This window comes from Pteropus vampyrus, unplaced genomic scaffold (assembly GCF_000151845.1).
Source record: "Pteropus vampyrus isolate Shadow unplaced genomic scaffold, Pvam_2.0 Scaffold141, whole genome shotgun sequence".
Taxonomy (NCBI): Eukaryota; Metazoa; Chordata; class Mammalia; order Chiroptera; family Pteropodidae; genus Pteropus; species Pteropus vampyrus.
The window spans coordinates 2,529,299-2,555,405 of record NW_011888922.1 but is presented as its reverse complement, the minus strand read 5'-3'; the positions used below and the strand labels follow the sequence as shown (position 1 = coordinate 2,555,405).

At 37.2% G+C, this 26,107-nt stretch overlaps 1 protein-coding gene across 2 annotated transcripts in view; it reads right to left on the bottom strand.

Moving 5' to 3' along the window:
* Positions 1 to 26,107, bottom strand: part of PAK1 (p21 (RAC1) activated kinase 1) — a 67,750-nt gene that overhangs the window by 28,516 nt on the left and 13,127 nt on the right. The window contains exons 2-7 of one of the 2 annotated variants that reach the window (XM_011368378.2): positions 25,523 to 25,733; positions 14,655 to 14,755; positions 14,004 to 14,151; positions 10,727 to 10,764; positions 4,252 to 4,368; positions 1,278 to 1,452 (exon numbers count right to left, since the gene is read on the bottom strand). In XM_011368378.2, the coding sequence (XP_011366680.1) occupies positions 1,278 to 1,452; positions 4,252 to 4,368; positions 10,727 to 10,764; positions 14,004 to 14,151; positions 14,655 to 14,755; positions 25,523 to 25,712 (769 nt within the window). In that variant the 5' untranslated portion in view covers positions 25,713 to 25,733. The remainder of the gene's footprint in view (positions 1 to 1,277; positions 1,453 to 4,251; positions 4,369 to 10,726; positions 10,765 to 14,003; positions 14,152 to 14,654; positions 14,756 to 25,522; positions 25,734 to 26,107) is intronic. The other variant, XM_011368379.2, reaches the window with a different exon arrangement.

The following is a 26,107-nucleotide window of genomic DNA, read 5'->3' as shown; positions in this document are numbered from 1 at the left end:
GTGTTAGAGCTAAGATGAGACGTTTGGTTTTCTGTCTCCCACTCCCAAGTGTTTTCTGTTAACACCAATTACTAAGATTTGGTACTTTTCACATACATTAACTTATTTGATTTACAAATGAGATAAGTATTAACATCCCTATTTAAAGGTAAGAAAAAAGAGGTCCAGAGAACAGTAGGAAACTACCCAAGACCCAAGTCAGTGGCAGGGGTGGGCCTTCAACCCAGGTGTCTTTAACTACCAGGCCAGTCTGCTTTCTATAATTCTATGTTCTAAATATTATTGCTTTTTTAAAACCTCTGGTTCAGAGAAAAAGACTACTCAGAGGAACAAACAGATGACTTGGTTAATGGCCCTTCTTATTCCGTCATAAGGGCTCTGGGCAAAGGCAACTTTTAAAAGAGTAAAATATTTTTTGAAAAGTCAAACAAGAATTATCAGGAAGAAATCAAAACCTTGGTTTAAGAAAGCAATGCCACCTTGCAGATTTGGCCAAACCCTCTGAAGAAGTAGACAGGTACAAAGAATAAATCAAAGGCTTTGTCAAATGATTTTTCTAATCCCACAGACCAACCTAGTCCTTCTGTCTAATATAAATTCTCTTGTAGTTTACTGAAACACAGAAACAAGCTACCCTAATATACTCCCATTTCTGGCCACTAAAGAAAGTAAAATGTTAGTTTCCACCTGAAAGAGGCAGCATGCTTTAATTACTGGAGTGCAAGTTGTATTCTAACCCCGGGCCTGCCACTTTCTGGCTGTGTGATTTTGGGCAAGGCATTTAACATCTCTGAGCTTCAAAAACCTTAACTGCAAAAAATGAGGATTATAATGTCTGTCTTCGCAGGGTTAATATAAGGAATAAATGAAAATAATATCAAGAAAATACCTTGCCTGTCATTTGGTACATGGCATAGGCTCACAATGTATTAGTTTCCCTTCCATCTTTTCCTACCAGGTATGGAACAAGGCCTCAGTCTTTCTCAATACAACATTCCAGACTATTCACTAGATAAATGCTATTTGTCATCTATATAACCCATAGCCAGGGGTGAGAGATGCCTTAAAGTGAGCTCTCTTTTTCATCACATTCCCATCCTAATGTGGTATCCAATTAGGGCTTGTGAGACAGAGGAGCTGGGTACCAGGCTAGCCAGCCCACAGAGCAAGCTCACAGAGTAAGCCTAGGAATGGAAACTTTATAGCAACCAGATTCCATCTTTGTGCCTGACCAAGCACATACCAGAGGAAGGTCCAGAAAGCTACAAAGTGCTTACGTAGTTTCTCCAAGATCTCTTCATCAGACATTTTAGGTTTCTTCTTCTGCTTCTCAGTATTCCGGGTCAGAGCATCTGGAGGAGTGGTATTATTCTCGGTAGGTGAAATGGGAGATGTAGCCACGTCCCGAGTTGGAGTAACTGGAAGTGGTTCAATCACAGACCTTGTGTATACCTGCATTGTTGGTGCAAGAATTTGGCAAGGCCAGCATTTGTTAGCACTGGGAAACTTAAAAGCCTCTCTGAAATGTGTGTATTAGAACATCCACAGAAGAAAAAATCCCAACAAACTCATCCCTTCTCCTATGTCAAAATCTACGTTCCCCTTCTTCTGTGTCAGGCCCATCCTCTGTGGTTGAAATTGCCTCCTTGCTCTCAGAACATACAAAAGGGGTTAATGAGAGTCTGAACACAAGATTTTCAATACAGGTTAAATGGCTCTCAACAGAAATGATTTAAAGGCAATTCTATCATTGGATGGGAATCTCCTTCCTCTCAAAGTTCTATTCTGTCCCAAGCTAAAATGAATCCTGTATTCCCACAGCACTTTTTTTTTTTCATTGCTAATACAACACCTAACATTATCTTCTTTTGAGTTACTCCCTCTTTAAATACTGAACCATTGCAGAGAAGAAACTTTAATTGTTCTTAAAGAGGCAGTAGGGTGTAGTAATTTAGAACCTGGAACCTGACTGCCTGGGCTTAAATCCCAAATCTTATTCTTACCATCTGTATGACCTTGGGCAGTTTACTTAGCTTCTTTGTGCTTCAGTCTCCTCATTTGTAAAACAGTGATATTACTGATACCTATCTTATAGGGTTGTTGTAGTAGTAAATCAATGTGTGAAATGATTAAAATCATGCCCAACTGATTTTAAGCTTTCAAAATTTCTCTAGTATTGAATTTCCTATTCATTCATTAACTTAAACATTTACTGAGTATCTGTTCTTTGCATCGCTGTAAAGAATGCTGCCACATCCTCTATTCTTGTGAAGAAAGTCTTGTAAGAAAGTCAGAACTACAAGGCAAAAAGGGATAAATGTCATAAAAATGAGCAAACTATATACGACTGAGGTTCAGAAGAAGTGATCATAAGTTATACTCCCTTTCCCCAGAAGATCCTTCAAGGCATTCATCAGATTTTTTAATAAAAATATCACTACTGTCTTTTAGCTAGTCTATAAGCTCTATGAAGACAGTGAATGTGTCTTTTATCCCTTAGTTTTTGTATCTAACCAGCTGCTTAACAAAAAAGCATGCATGCAGGTAAATGTCTGATGAACCAATGAATAAATAAATGGGGTTCTTCAGCTGGATCTTGAAGGATGGATGGGATTTTAATAGGTAGAAATGGAAGAGAACTTAAGTCAAGGCACTGAGATCAGAGACTAGAACTTCTTTCCTGACTACTATGGTATAATGATGTCTTAGTTTTCTATTCTTATAACTATAGACAAACTATATCCCTGGCACCTAAAGCCTGTACTGTCATGCCTTGGCCTTCTTCTATAGTTCTCCTGACATGGTTCCTTGAGGGCACAAATCCTGCCTTTTCTTTCTCTAATACACTCTGGCTTCCAGAACATACAAAAAGGCTACTGTGCTATGGTGGAAAACAACCTGGACTTGGGGTAAATTACCTGCTTCTAGTCCTAGCTCTTTTGCTTACTAAGAGACTTTGGATAGATCAATTTACTTCTCCAAATCTCAGCTGCTTCTTCTATAAACTAGGAATTAACAATGCCTTTTTAGAAAGGAATGTTATGAAGATCAAATTTATTGATTGATTGATTCATTCATTCATTCAATATTTACTGCTTTTCTGATACCTGCCAAAAACAATATTAAGTACTGCGAATTACATACGCGTGCGCGCGCGCGTGTGTGTGTGTGTGTGTGTGTGTTTACTTCCTCTACTTCTGAGTAGTTCATGATTTAGTGGGGAAAAAATTTTTTTAAATGAATATGCTTACAAACCAAAAGAGGTCGAAATAATGTTAAGTATCTTGACAACTCTCCAATTCTGAAGCTCATTTTCCTTAAGGAAACTTTATGACCTACAGAAAGAGTGATTCCATAGATCCTGTTTACAAATTCTCATCCTAAAAGCTCATCTAATCCCCTTGAATTTCCTCCATAGCATCTCCCAGTTAGTCAACCAACTTCTGCTTGAACACCTCCCTGAATGCTCTAATCTAAGGCAGCCTTTTTTCCTATTATCACAGAGTTTAAGCCATTGATTCTTCTTTCATTATGAAGCTCTCGCTCTCGTCATTAGAAAAAAAATCCAAGTAAAGAAACACTAGTAGAAAATCACCTGATGACAGGTTAGTACTCAATGATGCTAAATCAGGTAAAAGGCCTAGGGACCATATTATGCAAAGTAAGGGCAGAGGGACTGTGGCTATTTCAAGATGCAAGAACCTCCAAGGAAGTTAAATAAAAATCACTGCCAACATCAGGCATCAAAATGCACTCCGGATGTCCAGCATATTAATAGCACTAACATATTTATCAACTCTCTTGAGTCTTTCAGTTTTATCAATGATGTTCTAAGAGGCTGAATGCTGTACATTAACAGAGAAGAAAAAATCTGCAGCAGGATAATTGTTGCTTCCCAGGAGACTGGAATAATTTTTGTTAGTCCTACACTAAGTAACATTAATTCTGTATATCTTTCTGTATGTGTAAAACAGGCCAAGTAAACTAGAGTTGGGTTGGTATAAACACCAATTATTTAGGACACTTTGGGACTATCTGTAAACCCATGATAAATATATTGATAAATATATATACTTTTCACCTTTACTCATAAAGAAAGAGCCTTTCAAACAACGTGATCAGTGATCTCTCCAGCTCCAAAATCTATGGACCCTTACCCAAGTATTATATCTCTAGGCCTCAGCGTGAACCCCTCCCTTCCACTCCAAATTCTAATAAATCACAAAGCTGTCCACATCTCCAAAGACTCACAGATTTTGTGTGCTCTGGGCGTGGAGCAATCACTGGAGGTGGGGTAGCATCATCATCATCATCTTCATCTTCTGAAACTGGCGGTACTGCGGGGGTCTCAGACACTGTCTTCACATTCTGTACAGCAGAGAAAAGCCAGATTTCAGGTGCAGCTGACATGGAACTTAAGCTACTAGGATCACAGTCCACCCCTCCCCTCACCCCCCCAACCCCATGAAACCTCATCCTGACTCCGTTTCTGAAACCTAAATCAGCCTCCGAGCTCTCCACTTTTGTGTAGCCAGTGAGGAACTCACTCAGCTTCTTTCTCTTCTTTTAATTAACACTATTCACTTAGTCCATTTTCCACACCCGAAGCCTAACTGTGGATTCGGAAGCCAGTTTATGGCTTCTCTGTCTGCCTTCTCCAGTTCAAATCCTGATGACAAGATCATAGTTCCTTCTTATTCTATGAGTTTTACTCTCCATACTGAACAGATAATAAAATACAAAATGTAGGGAAGGGATCAAAGTTTGGAATTTTATAAAGTTTATCAATGTAATTCCTTACTCCTTTCTGATATGGTTAATGAAAGTTCAGACAGGCTTTTGCCTCTCCTTTTCCATTCATTACCAAAACCTACTGCACACATTATATCCTCAGGTGCCCTCACCTCAACTTGAAAATATAGAACATCAGGAGCAACTTGTCTCAAGAGAACAATGAGTTTCTCCTCAAACGATACTATCCATTTCACTGAGCTTTGCCCTGTCCCAGAATGAACGTTACCAGCACCACTAATTGGATTTGCTATTATCCCAGCAACCTGATTTTCCCATGAAAACTCTAACAAAGCTGAGCCAAGAGTGGCAGGCTTGGGGGCAAGCCCAGGCAAACATATCATATCATTACTGTTTACAATGCATATTCAAAAGACAAAGTAGATCCAAAGCATGAGATTTTTGATAGAGATTAAACGATTACAGCATAGGACCAGAGAGGCAATAGGAATATTTATATATATATTGATATAATTCAACAATTTCAGATATTTTCAGAGCATCTACTTTGTGCTCAGTAAGATACTGTGATGGACACTGTTGACATTAAGGCACAAAGATGAAAAATATGCTCCATGTCCTGAAGCAGCTCATCGTCTGCTATAAGAAAGAGAAGTTGAGTTCCCCTCCTGCCTGCCACTTGGGGCCTCTAGAGAAAGGGCAGTCAGGAGTCAGAATGAAAGGGGATAAGTGGAAAAACTTATCTAGTGGAAAACTAGATGGAACTACTGTTACTGTGTGGGAGATTGGCCTTTACCACATTTGACATACTAAGGTAAGGAAAATTGGCAATCTCATAGATTCTAACAGGACCTCCAGTACCGGACATAACTTAAAAACTGACAGTGCCAGGCATATGTAAGCAACTAGCTTTGATGACCGGAACAATAAATCAATCTTTAATCTCAAGTTTCATCACTTAAGGAATGTGGAGGAAAAGGAGTGGTATTATTTGAGAAGTGACTTAGGTCACTCTCAGTTCTAAAATCCAATAGAGGTTCTTTCCCTGTCAAAGCCTATGTTTTGATATTTTTCTGCTCTAATTTCTTTTCTCCCCACTATTCTACTCAACAAAATTTAACTAGGAACCCAAAATGAGAATTTAAGTTAACTCCATACCTCTTCATCATCAAGCAGCCTTGGGGCTCCCTGATGTATACTATAAACAATAAACTTGTTTGCTTCCTAAAACTGTAGAGAAGGGGATTTCATCACCTTCCTTAGCAACACATTCTATTTTCCACAGGTGATAGCTTTGGGTGGTAGTATTTACAACTACCATAATCAAGAGATAAAGGTTTTTTTCCCCAAGTTTTTACTTATCCCTGTGTCCTCGGGCAAGGCTGTCGTACTCTAAGCCCCAAATTTCTTATATCTAAAATGAGGAAAGAAGAGTGACGTAAGAAACTTGGCAGAGTGAGAGATGTCCCCAGATCTCTCCCCTTGAAATAACAATAAGCTAAACATCTAAAACTCAACAAAAAAACACCACACCCAACCTGCACACAAGCATGTCTGAGCGAAGGTTCTGTGAATAAGAGCTACCACAGGCTTTTCATAAGTGGAGTGTGTATCTGCAAGATGATCCAATGAAGTGTGACAAGAAAATATTAAAATTCTATTTACGGTTTAAAAAATAATAAATGAATGAATGAATGAATGAATGAATGAAATGAGGATAATGACAGCAGCTCTCTGCCTACCTCAGACAACCACTAGGAGGGTGAAATGAAGAGATACTGATAATTAGTAGGCCTTTCTTTAACTCAAGAGTTTTCTTCTATTATTCTTCTGATTATTTTTTCACTCTAGTGCCTCTGCTCTCTAATTCTTCTTTAATCTCCTTGCCTAAACCACCTGTGTCCCTTATTCTCGTATTTTCAATGTTTTTATGCTTTATATCATTACTTCACCCTTAAATGCATTTGTTTTTTAATCCTTGTGACTTTATTTCCTTAACCATATTTTTAATTTCTAAGAATTCTTTTTTATCCTCTGCTATAATAGCAGTGTGTTTTTGTAGATGCAAGATTTATAGAACCTCTCTGAATACAAAGATAATTCTCTTTCCTGAATTATCTATTTTCTCTGGGGGTGGTTTAATTTCTTTATCTTCATTCTTCTCTTTAATGCTTTGTTTCCCTCCAATGTCTAGAGATCCATGGCTATCCATTCATATTTATAAGGGAAGGACTAGATTGACTAGTGTATGTACTTAGCATGCGTTTCTCCTGCAGTGTGCAAATTTGTTTCTCCACTGTCCCCTCCTCTAAATGGGAGGTCTAATGTATTCTGTATGTGAGTTATGGAGATGTGGTTACTGGCAACCATCACTTTGGGGTATGCTGGCATGAAAGAGCACATAAGGTAGAGATTTCTCCCTTCCCAGTTATCAAAAGTATAAGAAATTTACTCTTGGAATGAAGAAATTTAATGTATTTTCTTCTACTTCAGAGCTACTTTTTTCCCCTTTTTATACCTGCTGTAGAGACCTGTACTTAACTCAGGTTCTGCTCCACTTCTCTCAGGCCCCTAAAACCACACCGAGAGCTCTCCTCAAGTAGTCACAGTGTGCTTTCTTCAGAAAATTATCTGGTTTAAGCTTAGAACCAAAATTCTGCTACCCGTGCTCACTGTAAGATGGAGACCATCTCTGCTGTTTTAAATGCAGAATTTTAATTATTTTACCCTTGAAGATGATCCAGGACCCCTTCCTGCTTCTTATATATATTCTCTCAGCTCATTTTCTCTAGAGCTACTCTTATCTTCATAGGAGTTTTCTCTTCCATATGCTTTATACTGTGGTTTCTTTTGCTCTGATCAATATGATCTTATCTGCTTTCTATCTTCCATAAATTCCTGACAATGGTTCATTTTTGTCCTCTTTTTGTTTTAGAGCACTGTTTTGAATCTATTTTTTAATATATATTCTCTGATATTAAGAAATTTGAGATAGCGAGAAAGATAAACATATGAATTCATTCCATTACCCTGATCTAATTTCCATAGGAATCTAAGATGTTGGTTTAGACTAAAACTCACATTCAACTATATCAATCTCCTATTTAAAATATTCCTTAGCTACAGCACAAAGTCCAAGTTCTTTGGCTTGAGATGATGGATCCTTAAGGTGGCTTTTGTTCATGCTATCTCAGACAAGAAAGCATTGCCCTTTTCTCTGCCTGGTATCATTATCTGTGTTTATCTGATATTATGTTATAAATCCATGTTTACATGTTCTGATTCCTCACTAAATAGTGAGATCAAGAGCAAAAACCTTGCCAGTCCTTGACTCCCCAGTCTATCTCACAGTAGGTGTTCATTTTATAAAAAAGACTTCAGGCACTAAAAAGCATAGAATCTGAGATCTAGGACTAATGAACGACAAATAAAAGAATTTTAGACCCAGAAGGCCCTTAAAGATCATGTTTGTTAAATGAACAAATCATTAGGGTCCAGCAACTCAGTGTAAACTTCCCTGTACTACCAGGCAGAATAAATCACTCCATCAAATATGACCCCCATTGTACATTATTTATACCTCTTTTGCTGCCCTTATCCCTCTAGTCTGTTGTTAATTTTTCCCTCAAGGATTGAAATAGTGCATATTCATTTTTGTATCACCAACACCTGGACACAAAGAAGGGGCTAAGTAAATATTTATAGTATGAATGAATAAATAATCAGGAGAACTGAATTCTGTATTGGTTTCTAGCACTTACTCATTTAAGGGTAGGGAGCAAGTCACATAATCTCCAAGTCTCAATTTCTTAATCTGTGTTATGAGATAATAATTCTGAATGTCCGATTATTTCATAAATCAAGTGGAATAATCTGTATGAAACTGTAGAAAATGATAAGCTACCACAATATAAGGCATACCTCCATGTAAAAAATAGTAAGGGAATACAGAGTACTGAGCCACAGGGACAAATGTTTTAAACTGGGAGAGAAAATGTCCTTGACAGACTGAGTGGTTTTAATTGTAGATACTAAACCAATACAGGTTTTTACCAAGCAGGTGTTATCCTCTCTGCCATATGGTGTGAGCCCCAGGGCTCCTCATCCTCACTAAAGACATAGCTATGACTTACTGCAGTCTCCTTTATAAGACTTCTGACATCTTTCTCAGTTCCCTGTCACAGTGAAAAGAATCCAGAACTGGCACTCAGAAGACCCTAGTTGTAGTCTAATTGTGCCACAATAGCTAATTATGAGTCTTTAGGAAAGTTTGTTTTTCTACCTATGAAAGGGAAACAACAATACTTTCTTCACAAGGTAATTGTAAGGACCAATTATGGTAACGTACATAAAGTTATTAGCACAGTGCCTGGCACATATTAGCCACTCAATATATGATAGCTGTCACTCCTCCTATAAAAGCATAAAGATATCTGAGCCAGCTCAGCTTTGTTCAAGCCCCTTCTTCAACAATTTACTGTTCAATAATGGTAAGAAACTCCGAAAGATCTTAACATTTGCAAATTCTTCCCTATTTTTTAATTACATCTCTTCCACTTGATTAAGAAATAAATAAGGGAAAAATAATGCAAACTGGGAATGATACCTGTTGCCATTAACCCTTCTCAATTTCAGTTTTATCATTTATAAAACAAAGTTAATAACCCACTTCATTACACTCCTGTGAGGATTAAAAGAAATAGTGAATAAGAAAAGATCCAGTATGCTGTAAGGCACTGGACATGTGAACATTTTTTATAATTGATAACAGTATAAATGACTCAGAGTAAACCAAGCCCCACTGCCGGAAGCATGGTTCAAAGTATTTTGATACTGACTCAATATTATATTAGAACTTTACTACTCCCCAGCTTAAAATTTTTAACGGCTTTTCATTACCTTGAAGACAGAACTCCTACATGGTCTGACTTGTTTATTGCTCCTCTTTGTCACCCACTTCTAGTTCCTTCACATTTCACATTCCAATCATAACAAACTACTGGCATTTCCCTGCATAAGGCATACCTTGTGAACCTCCCTGTCTTGGCACATGCTATGCATTCAATCTGTCTGAATTACCCTCGTCTCTTCATAATTCTTGCCCTAGAAAACTAACTTGTTCGGCTCTGCCTTATCACCAAGAAACTTTCTCCTATACATCCAACGTTTTAATCAGTAAGTGGTTACTTGCCAGATGCCATGGATACAGAAATTAACAAATCACACATAGCCCCTGGCCTCATAAAATCTTAGCACACTTCACTATATAATTGCTTGTTTGTGCCTTCATGTCACTCACAAGACTACAAGATTATGAGGAGTTGGGACAATGTTTGACTCATCCCTATACTGCCATTTCTCCCTAAGACCTGGCACAGAGTAGGGGCTTTACAAATATTTAGTAAATGAATATGACATAACCACCTTTATACAAGAGACAACATCCAGTATAAAGAATAGCAGTATTCTCTAATACATATCACAACTTACTATTTAAAGACCCCTTTAAATAGTAAGCCCCGGGTGCACTCTGAGAGCATGTGGGAGGAGACGCCCCACCTTCAGAGATCCAGTTCAAAGGGGAAACGGCAACATCCATAGGTCAGGGGTGGAAGTGGGGAGAAGGGGTAATTAAAGAGGGGGGAAAAAAAAGAAAAAGAAAAACTCAAGCTCAGAAAGGCAAATTGGCTTTCTCAAGGTTCAAAGCTACAAATAAAACACTGAGCTTAAAACTAAAAGCTAGTTTTTCTGGTTCCAAGGTGAAGATTTCTAGAACATTAAAAAATTAAAGTTGGAAGGAATACCTACTGTTTATTAAGTTCAATTTCTTTACTGTATAGATAGGAACTCTGAGGCCCATGGTGGAAGAGTGACCAAATGAGTCCCTCTCAGCCCAGGCACTGCACCTACCACACTGTCTTGTTCCCTAACCACCATACCTGCCAATATTAGAATAGAGGAAATAAAGACTTACCAAAGTGTTAGAAGAATTATAATCCTCAGCTAATTTATCTGTAAAGAAAAAAAGACATGGGACTCAGTCAGTAAACAATTAGTCAATCTATTCTTGGGAGTGAAGGGAAACTATCTAGTCAAGCACTTGACAAGCTCAGAGAATAACAGCAGTTTTACTGGTGCTATGGGCCCAACACCATGCTCAGTACATTATATACTTTACCTCCTTAAATCCTCACTATAGTTCTGAGAACTATTATAGATTTAGAAATGTTAAGTAATTTGCCCAGGGTACACACAGGTTATATAAGAGTCAAGATTTGAATCCTGGTCAAATTCTAAATACGATGCTAGAACTGTATCCACATCACCAACTATATCATTATGAGGCTTGAATGGTCAAGGAAATTTCATGCAGTCTAAAAGAAAGAGAAAGAACTCACGGCTGGCAAGGTCCTGAGCTATCCATAACAAATTACAACCAGCCTACAGCTTCAGCTTTGAAAAGGAGACTCTACATACATGTCTATTCCCCCAGAAAGAGAAAGACTAAGGCTAAGGAAAAGAGAAGCACTAAACATGTCAAATCTCATTAAAGGCAGGGTCTTGTTTCTAATAATAGATTCAAGCTCCCTAAATGAGGCAATTACCATATTTCATTGATTTGGAGATGTACATTTTTTCACATTAACATTTCTGAAACAGAGATGTGCCCCACAATCAAAAGTATTTCATGTTTTAATTGGCAATCTTTTTTTCTTTAGTGGTACATAAAATAATGATACATCTTAAAATCAATGATACCTTAGACTTAATGAAATATGAAACATACACCCAATGAAGATCTTAGCAAGAAAATAAGTTTAAAAACCAAATATTGTGTTCAGTTTTATTCTGAGTCCTAAAGATCCAAGAAGGAAGTGACTTCAGTGGTTCACCACCAATGGAATTAGGAGAAGAAATATCCTACTAAATTCAACATATTTCTCACCAAGAACCAAGCCCAGAGAATGTCCAAGATCCCAAATCCAATACATAAGAGAGTGCCATGTACAGCTTTGTTGGTCCTCTGACAAATAATGAACCCACTAGCTGTGACAGTTCTTAAAACAAACCCTGAATAGACAGGTGTACCCTGAGGAAATCTATTCAGGATATACTTTAAACATAATTCACTTGTTTTTCTTGTCTGAGAGAACATCAGCTTAGGCAAAACAAAGCATAATACTATGCCTTCACTGCAACACCTCCAATCTTATGCACTGCTAGTGTTTTTGAGGATGTTCTGGTATTGCCTATCACATTAACTACTAATTGGTACAGAAAATAAAGTGCTAAAAAAATAGAAAACTTGACAAAAAAGATTGGCATGAAGGATTATGTTCAGGTTAAAGACAGCAAAGGGTTAAGTGACCAAGTTTAAAACATACTTCCATTACGTATCAGTTGAGTCACCCTGAGTAAGTCATTTAGTTTCTCTAAGTATAATTAATTTCTGAGTCTCTAAAATGGGAATAATACTTGCCCTACCAACCCCACAAGCCATTATGAGAATCAAATAGATAATCCATATACAAAGAAATTAAGGTAGTGTTATCACAATAGTATGAGAAAAGAGGAAACAGGAAAATAAACTGTATCAAATAAACTATATCAAATATATAGTTTTGCCTAGAGTTGGCCCTGGTCTTTAACTTCTAGAAAATTAAAAATCCTGCATGCATGCACATATGTGCGCAAGCACACACACGCATACACACAATTCACATGTGTGCACAGATGAACATACATACAATTACCTGAATGTGTATATCTTTACACATAATCATTCATCATCATTCATAAATACATAAGTAGACTTTAATTCCAAACATATGCAAACCCAGAACTATGCTTCCATAAACATATATAGCATTTATACACATCTATACACATGTACACATAAAAACAGAAATTCTTCCCAAGACTTAGCTGCTAAGGCTTTCAAAGCCAGCTTCTAATCTCACGTCTCCATGACAAACTCCCTAAAATACAAGTTCTAATCTCCTGACTAGAAATCTTGACCCCCAGTACCTCTCAACCCCAATTCCTCCTTGGAATGACCCAGTCCTTCAATGGGAAAAGTAAGACAGACCCAGTGGGGCCAGACGTGAAGAAGGAAGTACTGCTGGGAACATGCATGACCCTCTCCTGGGCACTGCCATGGCAGAAGGAGCAAAGCTGCAGTCTGTCCTCCTCACCATCTGTGCCCTCTGATACAAGCCAGATACTTGCTGGGGAAAGCGTCCTTCAAAATTACCTAGTTCATCCTGGTTCTCACCTTCCCCAACAGTACTGTCCTTTGAAAAAGACAGCGTGAACTCTGGAAAGAACACCAGACTCAGGATTAAGAGAACAGCTCTGCTACTCATTTAGCCACATTAGAAAGGTCTCTTTTGGCTTTAATGTCTGCAAAACAAGGGGGAACTGGAAGTGATATACACTAAGGACATTTCTTGCTCTAACATTCTAAGATTATATATAGAAGTTTCCAGAAATGTAGGCCTTCTTGTAACTTATCTAGGAAAAGAAAAATCTCTCAGCTATGTAAGGAGGTTCTCCAATAAAGTTACTAGAGGCACATAGTAAATTCAAAGGGTGCTGGTACAGGAATCAGGAGACCTGGCTTCTAGCCCCAATTCTGCTATTAAAAACCACTCTGGAAAACAAAGTCCCTTATACAGAAAGAGGGTATATAAAGAACATTATTACTAACCTGTTTTTTATTTGACTGATAAAAATTAGTGCCTTGAGGAAGAAATTAGGCTTGCCTACTTAAAAGATACACATTAAATGTTATTAAATAACTTAATGATATTAAAGATAATGATAATGACAGCTACATTTCCATGGTGCTGTTTATAACCTATAAAAGACTTTCACATCGATGAGCTCATTTATTCCTCATTATAATATCCAGAGGTAGGAATTATTATTCCCAATTTGAGGCTCAAAGAAATGAAATGACTATTAGAACCTAGCGAGTGTCAGAATTTAGTTCTAGCACACAGTCGATGTGCTTTATATATAATTTCATGTTACCTTTTTAAACGTCCAGTTTCAGAGCAAAGACGTAAATCTGATGTAAAACCCCATCATCTTGGTTCTCAAATTCCAAAATTCCATCTTAGTGAAAGTACCATCTCCACTCTTTCCAATACTTTCTTCTCTCACCCCACACCAACAGGCATGTGGAGCTTTTCCATCCAGATGAAAATCCTTTTATTCCTAGACTGCACTAGACACAATCCTCATACCTGTAAAGCTCATGTACTTCTGACTGTTGGAGGTCTTCTTTGAGTTATAGAATTCCAATACATCAAGAACAGCCTGTGGGTTTTTCTTCTGCTCCGACTTAGTGATATTTGATGTCTGAAGTAAGCGGGCCCACTGCTCTGGCATCCCCTATTAGAGAGACATGCAAGGCTGTCAGGAAGACACAGTCACAGGGAACCCAAAAGGAAAATCAGAGTTAACTCTGATACGTGCTAGCACCTCAAGACAGATTTAGTCATTCCTTTCTCTCTGTACTCTCAGAGTGCTACACGAGCCTCTTTTATAATATTTATCTCATTGTATTGCTCATTTGAGATTTTTGCTCCTTCACCAGGCTATTTCTCCTTAAGAGCCGAAATCATATCTGATTTGTCTCTGTAACATCAGTGCCCAGCACAGAGGCTGATGCCAAGGGGCCACTTAAAGGAGCTGTAGTTAAGGAATGAAGATTCAAAGGTTTCTTTGGTACAGTTCTGGAGATGAGGAAAGTGTCCCTCTCATGAACATAAAAAGGTACTAATGAGGATCTCAGGCAAAGACAGAGGCATCAGGAAGACTAGAAAGGATAAAATCTAATAGTGCATAGCCAGAACTCTGAAAGACCAAAGGCTTTTCTGTGACCCATGACTTACTGTAAACTCCCCTGTGACAGCATCAAAACCAACGTGAATTGTGTGCTCAAAATCTGAAGGAAGAGAAATCTCTGGCCGTTCCTTCTCCTTCTTTTTATTTGCTGCAAAAGAAACAGGGAAAAGGAAAAAAAAAAAAAAAACCAGAAACATTATTACATTTTTAGGCTTATCTAGCTCTTTATTGACCTGTAGGCTCCTTTAGAAGCCCATTACTGTCTACTTCACATATGTGTATAAGAACCTAAAGCTGGACTTAAATTGGAGTAGATGCTCAATGCATGATTAAAGATCTAATTTTTTTGTCGAACTCAAATAAGGGAGGAGCAGAGAAAATACTTGTTAGGTTAATAGTCCTGGTTCTATTACTAATGAGCCATTTGATCCAGGGAAAGTCACTTCCTTTTCTGAACCCTGGTATCCCTAGCTGTACGAAGAGAAGGCTTGAGTAGATTGTCTCTAAAGACATCCTACATTCTATGAGCTTCTATCAACTATGTCCTACTTGTTTGGTCCTTGATTATGGGCTTCTTCAAGGTTCTCTAAATTACAGCATTGTATATTTGGAAGTTGTTTTAATAATAGGAATCACCAATATTTTATCAGGTGCTTACCAGGCAATGGTTCAAGTTCTTCACATGTATTAATTCACTTTAGCCTCACAGCAACCCTATCAGTTAGGTACTATTATCCTTATTTTGCAGTTAAAAATCTGAAACATAGAGATTAAGTTACTTGCTCAAGATCACATGGTTAGTAATGGCAGCTCCCAGACCCAAACCCAGGCAGTCTGGTCAGAGACTGAGCTCTAAACCACTATGCTATACTGCCTCCCTAGACTAGGACCTTAAAGGATCATAAGTCCAAATACTTGTAATCATCCTCTCCCATCAAGAGTCTTGCACAAGGTAGATGTTCACTAAGGTCCTGCTGACCTGGCAGAAAAAGATTCAATATTTAAGGAGTTGAAACGCTGAAGTACTCTTAACAGAGGTTAAACTGTATCCCTGCCCACCCTCTCCTCTGCCAAAAATCTTATGTTTTAACTCATGGTATCTCCGAATGTGACTTTATTTGGAAATAGAGTCATCAGTTTTGTATGTGTATCATTTGTATCATGCTTTAGGTTTTACAAAGCACTTTCACGTATATTAGTTCACTACAGTCTCAAAACAACTGTGATAAGCAGGGCACTGAGTATAAAACCCATTTGACAAAAGAAACAGAGGTTCCAAGAAGTTAAGTAACCTTTCCAAATTAGAAGCAGATCTGGGACCATAATTGAGGTTTTCAGACTCCCAGCTCTAAGATTTTCTATTCTGTCACTCACCCTTTCATGGACTGCTACTGCTCATGATTATGTTCTCTCCCCTCTCTCTCCCAATGAATTCCAGTCCTCACATCATTAATGATTTTATCTTCAATACGGTGATCAAATTTATCCACTTTTCTCCATTTTCATTGCCTCCACCCTATTTTAGGCTTTGTTTCTGTGGCCTGAATCATTCTAACAGTAACCTGTCACCTGATTTCTGGTCTTCTCCAACACAAACGACAGCCAAGGTGATCTATAGCCTTGCTATTCAAAGCAGCATCTGCATCACTTGGGAGACTATTAGAAATGTAGAATTTTGAGCTCTACCCTAGACCTACTGAATCAGTATCTGAATTTTTTAATACAATCCCAAATGATTCATGTGCAAAAGTTTGAGAATCAAAAAAATGAGAAGACAAACTATAGAGAGAAAATATTTGTAAAAGATATATCTAATAGAGAACTATTACCCAAGGCATACAAGGAACTCTTAAAACTCAACGATAAAAAAACAACCCAATTAATAAAATGGGCAAAAGACCTGAGTACACACATCATTAAAGAAAATATACAGATGGAAAAGGTGTTCAACATAACATGTCATTAGGTAACTGCAAATTAAAACAATGAAATAACACTACATACCTATTAGAATGGCCAAAATCTAAAACTGACAACACCAAATGCTGACAAGGATGTGGAGCAACAAAAACTTTTATTCATTGCCAGGGGGAACGTAAAATGGTATAGTTGCTTTGGAAGACAGGTTGGCAGTTCCTTACAAAATTAAATATACTCTTGCCATATAATCAAGCAATTGCACTCCTTGGTATTTATTTGCCCAAATAAGCTGAAAACTTATGTTCACACAAAAACTTGCACACAGATATTTTAGCAGCTTTATTCATAACTGCCAAAACTCAGAAGCAATCAAGATGTCCTTCAGTAGATGAGTGGATAAACTGTGGTGTATCCAGAAAATGGAATAGTATTCAGCACTAAAAAGAAATGAACTATCAAACCACGAAAAGAGAAACCTTAAATACATATTCCTAGGTGAAAGAAAACAAAATGAAAAGACTACATACTGTATGATTCCAATTATATGACATTCTGGAAAAGGCAAAACTATAGAGACAGTATAAGGATCAGCGTTTGCCAGGGGGTGAGGGAAAGGAGGGTTGAATTAGCAGAGCACAGAGGAATTTTAGGGCAATAAAACTATTCTGTATGATACTGTAATGGTGGGTATATGTCATTATACATTTGTTCAAATTCACAGAATGTACAATACCAAGAGTCAATCTTAATGTAACTTATGGACTTATGGTGAATATGGTATGTTGATGTAGGTTTGATCATAACAAATGTACCACATTGGTATGAGATGTTGATAGTGGGGAAAGCTAGTGTATGTAGGGACAAAAGGTATTAGGTAATCTGTATGCCTTACGCTCAATTTTGCTATGAACCTAAAACTGCTCTAACAAAAACAAATCTTTTTTTTTTTTTTAAGTTTGAGAAGCTCTGCTCTACCAACTCGTACCCTCTCTTTCATCTCCCAGTATTTAAGTTTCATACATTCTACACCAACTACACTGAGCCAGTTATGGTTCACCAAACATAATGGGCTTTTTCGTACCTTTTCACATGTTCTAAACTACTTCCTTTGCCTATAAATCCTGCCTTTCTCTTTCCCTTCCCTTGCCACCTTACCACACAAAGCCTTCTATATATCCTTTTCAAATCTCAGATTAAAAGTCATGTCTTCTGTGAAGTTCTTCGTGCTCTCTAGGTTGGGCAGTTCTTCACTCTCTCCTCTGTTCTCATAGCACCATTATAGTAATTGCCTATTTTAAGGGTTTATCTCCCCCACCAGACTGAGTTCCAGTGCAGGGGCCATGTCCCACTCATCATAGATCCCCAATGGCTAGTACATGCCTGGCACAAAATAGATGGTCAGTCAGCGAATGAAGAGAGGAACAAATGACCAGACACCAAACTCAACCTGGCAAGGCATCTAAGGCACCTGCCTAAGACATGCAAATTCTCTCCAGAGCAGGAATAAATGTTTCATTCTTACCAGCTCTGACCTGACTTTCATAAACACAAAACCAAAAAGTCTGGCTTCAAAGCCAAGGTCCTTTCCAAACTACTACTTTACCTCCCCTAAAGAATTTCAAGTTAAGTCAAGAAAACATACTTTAGTATAATGAGAAGAAATATCATTAAATAAGAATTTACCATGTATAAGATACCATAATGCACATTATTTTCTTTAATTAGTACAATCCTACGAGAGTATTACTACTGTCATTTTCCAAATGAAGAACCAAACGAATGAACGAACGAACAAACAAACAAACAAACAAACAGTTAAATAATTTGCTCAAGCTCATATAGCTAGTAAGAGCTGGAATTTGAACCCAAGTCTGATTCCCAAGGATCTTTCCTCAGTATCTTAATGAGAATCATTTGCCTATATGCCAATTGCTAGGGTTTAAGCTATTTATGCACCTGACAATTTCTCTTCAACAAGCAGCTGCTTTAACAGATGAAAGTCTATGGATTTACCAAGGCCCAAACTGAGCCATCATTTATGACAAATTCACCTGTCTTACTCATAGCTAGAATGCATGAGACATGTTACAGGGCTTTGTAATTGCTTTCTGTTCCTAAATTTCCTCTGAGCACATCTCTTTAAAGAGTGTAAAGAACAATTATGTTATTTTTCTTTTATTTAGATTTTTGTTTTATATATCTTATATTTTTCCATATTCCTACTACATGTTATTAATATACTATATAATATACCATCATGGGCATGGAATATCAAATACAAAAGGAACTTTGGTAATAGAGGCACAGAAAGAGAGTGGCTCAGAGGATGAGTAGTCTATAGAAAAGAGCCCCAAGGATATGGAATCATTTAACACAAAAACATACAAGGTAATGCTAAAGGTAGCTCTGCTTCCACAGGCCACTCTTCACTCTGCAACCTTTGCATATACCTCCCAAATTCCCATCTCCAAGGTTTTGTTCACTTTTTCTTCTCCTTGCTTAGAACGATCTTCTTTTCATTCTCCCTGTTAAACATTCAGCCATCTTTCAAAGGCTAGTTGAAGTCCCACTTCTTCCAGAATGAATTTCCTGACCTTTCTTCCCTCTGGGAATCCCCAAGACATTGAGTCTGACACACTACCAGGCATTCGTCATCTCTTGTCTTAGATGATTCCTCACTGTTTTTGAGATTTACCTCCTAACCAAAAGTGTAAGCTTCTTGAGGACCAAAATCATGGCCCAAATAATAGTAGTAGCTGGGTTAAGGTTGTTACTATTTTGTGGTTATTACTGCTGTGTTATTACTCTGTTATTATTATATTTTTATTGTTATCATTTTAAGGCTCTACTAAGGTAAAGAAAATGTATGTGCTTTGTAAGTGCAAGAGCTTTACAAACATGAGTTACCGTTAATATAAGAAAGTGTCAGAGATTTCTATTGCAACCTCATGAGATACCTGAGTCATATCTGCCCAGAATTCCTGACCCTCAAAAACTGTGATATAATAAATGTTTGTTGTTTTAAAATGAAGAAGGGGGGATGGAGGGAAGAAGGAAAAAAGAAAAAAAAAAGAAAGTGTCAAAGTAAGATTTTCCAGCCTACTGAATGAGACAGAAAACTGGCTTAAGAGAAAGAAGAATCATCCTGATTTCATGTAACTAGAGATGACAGGCTTGAGGAAATAAAGTAGACAAAGAAGCTTACAACCTCACCCATCGTAACTTTAACCCTATCTCTGGCCTAGTCCATTCAGCGTTCCGATTACATGAGAAATGAGCCTGACATTGCAAAATCCCATGTTGCTGTATACAGCCAGCCAAGTTTCAGCATGAGCCATTGGCCTTATTTTTTTTTTTTTTTTTTAAGATTTATTTTTAAGAAGCACCTCTCATTGGTTCAGCTGAGCTAATCTGAGCTCAAGGCAGTAAAACACTCCAGACTTGGAAAGATAAACACTGACATAGTCCAGTTTTAAAATTAACTTTGCTAAACACTTCCCAAGCTCAAAGAATTCCACTTTGGTTGTGAAAATGTAGCCAGAAAAAGATTCCAAATGAAATGCTGCAGGACTTCTTAGAATAAACCAAAGGCTTCAGATCCTAACCACAGGAACCAGGCTTTCCCACATGGAATTCTGCATCTCAGGGCCACCTATTACAAGCCCTCAATGACAGCTTCTTCCAGTCATATATGCATTCCCCCAGGTAAACACTGAAGCCATGCTGGAGGTCAGGATTAGGTAATGCCCACAGACATCTACCCATCACCAAATCAAATCTCGGCCACTACCACAGCCCAGAGAGAACTCTTCCTTCTCATCTCCCAAATCTGCTTAGAGACTCAGAACAAACTCTCTGGAAATTCTGGTTCTAAAAGTCTGGGTGAAACCCAAGTACCTATATTTTTTAAAAACACCACGAGTGAGTCAGATGTGTAAGGTGGATTGAGAACGACTAACAGAAATAGTATTCTAGAATGTAAGAGATATGTTAGTAAGACTTAGTTCCACATTCATTCCTGCCAGTTTCCAGCTGTGAAACCTTGAGCAATTTACTTTTCTCTAAGTCTTAGACTCCCCAACTGAAAATGAGTTGTTGTGGGTATCAAATAAAACAAGAAATGAGGTTTCCATTAAAAAAAGAAAAAACTTCATATTTGTACAGTGTTCTAAAGTTTAAAAAAATGCTTTTACAACCACTATGTTAAATGGCAAATGCCTAATAATGATATGGAGTAGATAAAACTCATGATTATTCCCACTTTACCAATGAGGACACTGGGATTAAAGTAAGTAGGTAAGAAGTGAAATAAAATCACAGAGTTAGTAAATGTCAGAAGTAGGACTCAATTAAGGGCTTAATATCCAAAATATACAAAGAATTCATAAAACTCAACAACAACAACAAAACAGTCCAATTTAAAAATGGGCAGAGGACCTGAAGAGACATTACTCCCAAAAAGACATACAAACAGCCAACAGATATATGAAAAGATAATCAACTTCACTAGCTATTAGGGAAATGCAAATCAAAACCACAATGAGATACCATCTCACACCTGTTAGAGTGGCTATTATCAACAGGACAAGTAGTAACAAGTGTCGGAGAGGATATGGAGAAAAAGGAATCCTCATACTACTGGTGGGACTGCAAATTAGTACAGCTGCTATGGAAAACAGCATGGAAGTTCCTCAAAAATCAAGACTTGAACTACCACATGATCCAGCAATCCGTCTACGGAGTATTTGCCCAAAAAACTGGAAAACATTTATCTAAAACTGGAAAACATTTATGCACACCGATGTTCATAGCATTATTCACGGTGGCCAAGACATGGAAGCAACTAAGTGTCCTATAATAGATGATTAGATAAAGAAGATGTGGTACATATGTACAGTGGAATATTACTCAGCTATAAGAAGATGAAATATTGTCATTTGTGACAACATGGATGGATCTTGAGACAATCATGCTAAGAGAAATAAGTCAGAGAAAGTTGAGAACCATATGATTTCACTCATATGTGGGATATAAAACTGAAAGCAACAAACATGACATACAAACAGAGACTCATGGACAGGGACAGTGGACTAGTTGTTATCAGAGGGATGGAGGGGAGGGGCGAGGTAGATTGGGGAAAAAGGGGTCAAATATGTGGTGATGGGAAGAAATATAACTATGGGCAGTGAACACACACAATGTGATATATATATAACATACTGTTGAATTATACACTTGCAACTTATTAGATTTTGTTGATCAATGTGACCCCAATAATTTTTAATAATAATAAAAATAAAGAAGTAGGACTTGATCTAAGTTCTCTAAGTCCAGTACTAAACCATTTCTCTATGCAGCTGGTATAAAATCTCAAATATTTTATGAAGGGCATACCGCTTCAAAGACTGCCTATGCTCCTGTGTGTCCTGCTAGGACTAAGTTAAGCACAAAGCAGCAGGCCAATAAATGTTTATCGGTTAAATGGCAAAATCAACAAATACAAAATCAAGCTGAACAAAGGTTCCAGACAAAAGGAAAAAAACCTTACTTATTTCATTCTGGTGTATGCACTAATTATGGCCATCTAGGGTCTTAAAGCAAATGGGTGAAACCTATGTGCTCAAAGCACAGGTTACTTCTAAAGCTAAGGAATGAAAGAGAGGTTACTAAGTCATTTCACAAGAACTTTTTGTAACTATGCTTTCTACCTCTATGCTTTGAATTTAATGAGATATAGCTTTGATCTTAAGCAAAGAGATTTGTTTTCAGACCAGATTTGGCCCAAAATCAGCAAGGATTTCCAGAAGAACCTCTGGGTTTACTGCTTTATCACGGATTCAAGTACTTTACAACGGCCTAGATTCTTTTCACCTACATATACAATCTGATCCAACTTCATCTTTATAACATCTCCTTTATATAATTACAGGATTTAATATCTCCTTTATAATTACAGGATTATAATATTTCCTTTATATAATTAAAGGTGTAAGAGACTGTATATGTCTACTGGTTTAACTAATTTTTTAGATGAAGGCACTGAAATCTAGAGAGAGAACTGACCCAAATTAGGTAGTCAATTCATGGCATAATAAACCAGATATCCAGATCACTACCTCCCCATTCAGTACATAAGATCATCCCTTTAGTTCCTAAGGATGTCTGAAGGTTATGCTTCTATCTTCTGTTTAAGGCAGGAATCTTAAAAAAAAAAATAAAAAAAAAATAAAAAAGTTTTATTGACATATAATTCACATACCATACAATTCACCCATATAGTGTACAATTCTGTGGCTTTTAGTATATTCACAGAGCTGGGCAGCCATCCTACAATCAGTTTTAGAACATTTTCATAACCCCTGAATGAAAACCCATACCCGTTAGCCAAAACCCTCTAATCCCCTCTGCCTCCCTAGGCAACCACACACCTACTTTTCATCTATGATTTGTCCATTCTGGACACTTCATGTAAAAAAAATTATAAAAAATTATAAATCCTTTGTGACTGCCTCCTTTCACTAACATGTTTTCAAGGTTCACCCCTGTTGCAGCATTTATCAGGACTTCATTTCTTTTGGTTACCAAATAATATTTCTTTGTATGGATATGCCACATTTTATCTATCTGTTTATCAATTGATGAATATTTGGGTTGTTTCTACTTTTTGGCTATTATGAATAATGCTACTATAAATTTATGCACAAGTTTTTGTGTGGATATATGTTTTCATTTCTGAGTTATACAGTAACTTGTATGTTTACTCTCTTGAGGAACTGTGAGACTTTCCCACAGTTGGCTGTACCATTTCACATTCCCACCAGCAGTGTGTGAGGGTTCCAATTTCTCCACAACCTTGCTAACATTCTAGTGGGTGTGAAGTAGTACTTCCTCGTGGTTCTGATTTGCATTTCCCTGATGGCTAATGATTTTAAGCACCTTTTAATGTACTTGTTGGCCACTTGTATATCTTCTCTGGAGAGATGTCTATTCAGATCCTTTGCCCATTTTTTAATTAAGTTGTCTTTTTATTGTTCAGTTGTAATAGCTCCTTAAACATTTTGATACAAGTCCCTTATCAGATATATAATTTGGGAAATTTTTCTCCCATTTTGTAGGAGAAATTTACTTTCTTGATGGTATCCTTTGAAGCATGAAAGTTTTAATTTTGATGATGCCTATCAGACAAGAATCTTATCTTCCTTGTTTGTCAGCAAGAACAAAACCAACTTTTTTAATTTTAAAAGTCCTCTTTACTACATGTAGTAACTTGGGATAAAGGTCTACCTATTTATAGTGATCTTATAAAAATAATGGCTGATAAAAGCATGATATTAAAAATAAGCACACACTTAAAATGAGGGATAAACAAAGTAGCTATACAGGTGAGAGAAGGTGCCAGGGCAGGGTAATACCACCTACATCATGGCCCCTGTACCTAGGAAGTTGGCAGCTATTTTACAAATGAATTAGCCAGAAATTGCAAGTTAAGCAACTTACCCATATCTTTTCTATCTAGACCCAAAAAGAGATCACAATGAAGGTGGAGTAGGGGAAAGGATAAACACAGACAAACCCAAAGTACTCAATAAAAGTCCTCAATAATTCTCATTTCAGTTATTTGTCAACCATTTCCTATTTGTAAGAATACTATTAGACATTTCTATGCCAAGACATCTCAAATGTAAAGTGTCTAAAGTTATCTTTTCACCTCAAATGCAATGTGTTTAAAGTTATCATTTTCCCTGTTCTCCAATCACCAATTCTTTTAACTTGTTCCTCTTCCTGTGTTCCCTATTTGGTTAAGGACACTCTCATCTACCATCTTTCCCAATCTGTAGTTATACAGTTATATTTTTCTGCAACACAAGATATTTTCTGTAATTTGTCATGTGCTTGTTGCATTTGGCTTACTGTTTCAGAATCCCAATTCTGATTCTGTCATGTAGTCTACTAGCTATGCCTCCCAGCTTCACCAAACAAAGAGAAGGGGAACTAACACCTGAGTACCTTCTGTGTAGAAGGTACTATATTAGGAAGTTTGCATGTAATCATACAACAACCCTGTGAGATATCATCCCAATTTTAGAGATAGGAAAATCTCGATCTTTCCTAGAGATAGAAAACTAAAAGTCAAAGAAGTTAACTGACATACCTAAGGTCAGAGAGCTGGAAAGTGATGAATCCAGGATTTGAACCGGGTCCACCTAAATCAGAAGCTCATGATAACTTACAGATAGAAAGCGAATTTCTTCAGCATGCCATAAGAACAAAGCCCTACAAGATGACTGAAAACTTTACTTCATATCGACAGACACTTAAATAAATATTTGGAGGAGGAGGTGTCAAACAAAAGTCATCTATCCAGGTGGACACCCAAATCTCTATTCCATAGGATCTCAGTGACTTCGTCAGATACACAGTTAAAATCCTGATTATTTTTCTAGAAGTTTTATCGATAAAAAGGAAATGAGTCTGTCTAGTATGACTTATTCTCAGTGAACTCTGCTGAGTCCTGCTTCCTTTCATCAGCTATTACCTGCCCTTCTTACTTATATGTAATCCCCAAATCCGGGTATGACCTCTGGATGCATGATTAAGGAAGAGGCAATCAAGAATCTGGAAACAAGACATTCCAAATGATACTAGTTTGGAAAAAACACATTTCCAAATGAAGACACCGCAATATTCCGTATATTTTGTGAGTTCACAGTTTAAAAACTTAAAAAGTAAGTAAATATATGGCTTCAGATTATACAAAATCCTGACAAGAGCATAACTGTTTTTTTAGAAGTTTGCTCAAATAATAGTTAATAGAATTTAAAAATAGATCTAGTTTCATTTGACTTCAGCCACATTAGAAAAGAAAGACAACAGAAATATTTAATAGAGAAATAAAGGTGTTTTCAAAAATTAAGTCAAGGAAAGATCTTTTATTCAGGTTACAAAAAAATTTTTTTAAGTATATAAATGATGAGAAAGAAATGAAATACTGTACTTTTATCTCCAGGTAAGATGGATCGGTAAAATCGGTCCTTCTTTTTCTTCTCCTCTGGATTTGGAGGCAGAGGTTTGGAACCATGGTTCAGAGTTCCAGCATCTTTGCTGCCAGCTCCAATCATAGTGCTGGTGTTTCTCATTGGAGGGGCTGGGGGTTTATCCTGAATGTCTAGGCCGTTATTGGACATTGTCACCACCACCAGCAGCTACTAGAATCAAAAGAAAATAACATAACTCTTTAATTATTTTTCAGCAAAAGAAAATTGTGTTGAAAATTTAAAAGAATCTAAGTTATACAACTCTTCCTCCAGGGCCTTGCTCAAGCCCTTTCAATGCATACCATGATTACTGCTATCGTATTCAGTCAACACTACTCAAGATATAATACCCACTCTGACAAACACTGCTGAAAATTCACAAGGTTCTTGCTTTTCTCTGCATTCCCCTAAGGTATTAGAGAGCACAGAAAACCATAATGATGTAGTTTAAAGACAGAAATTTGGCCCAACTAAATTATATATGAAACCCAGTGCCACTTACTAGCTTTAGAGAAATTCCTTAACCACTTGGGTGCCATTTATTC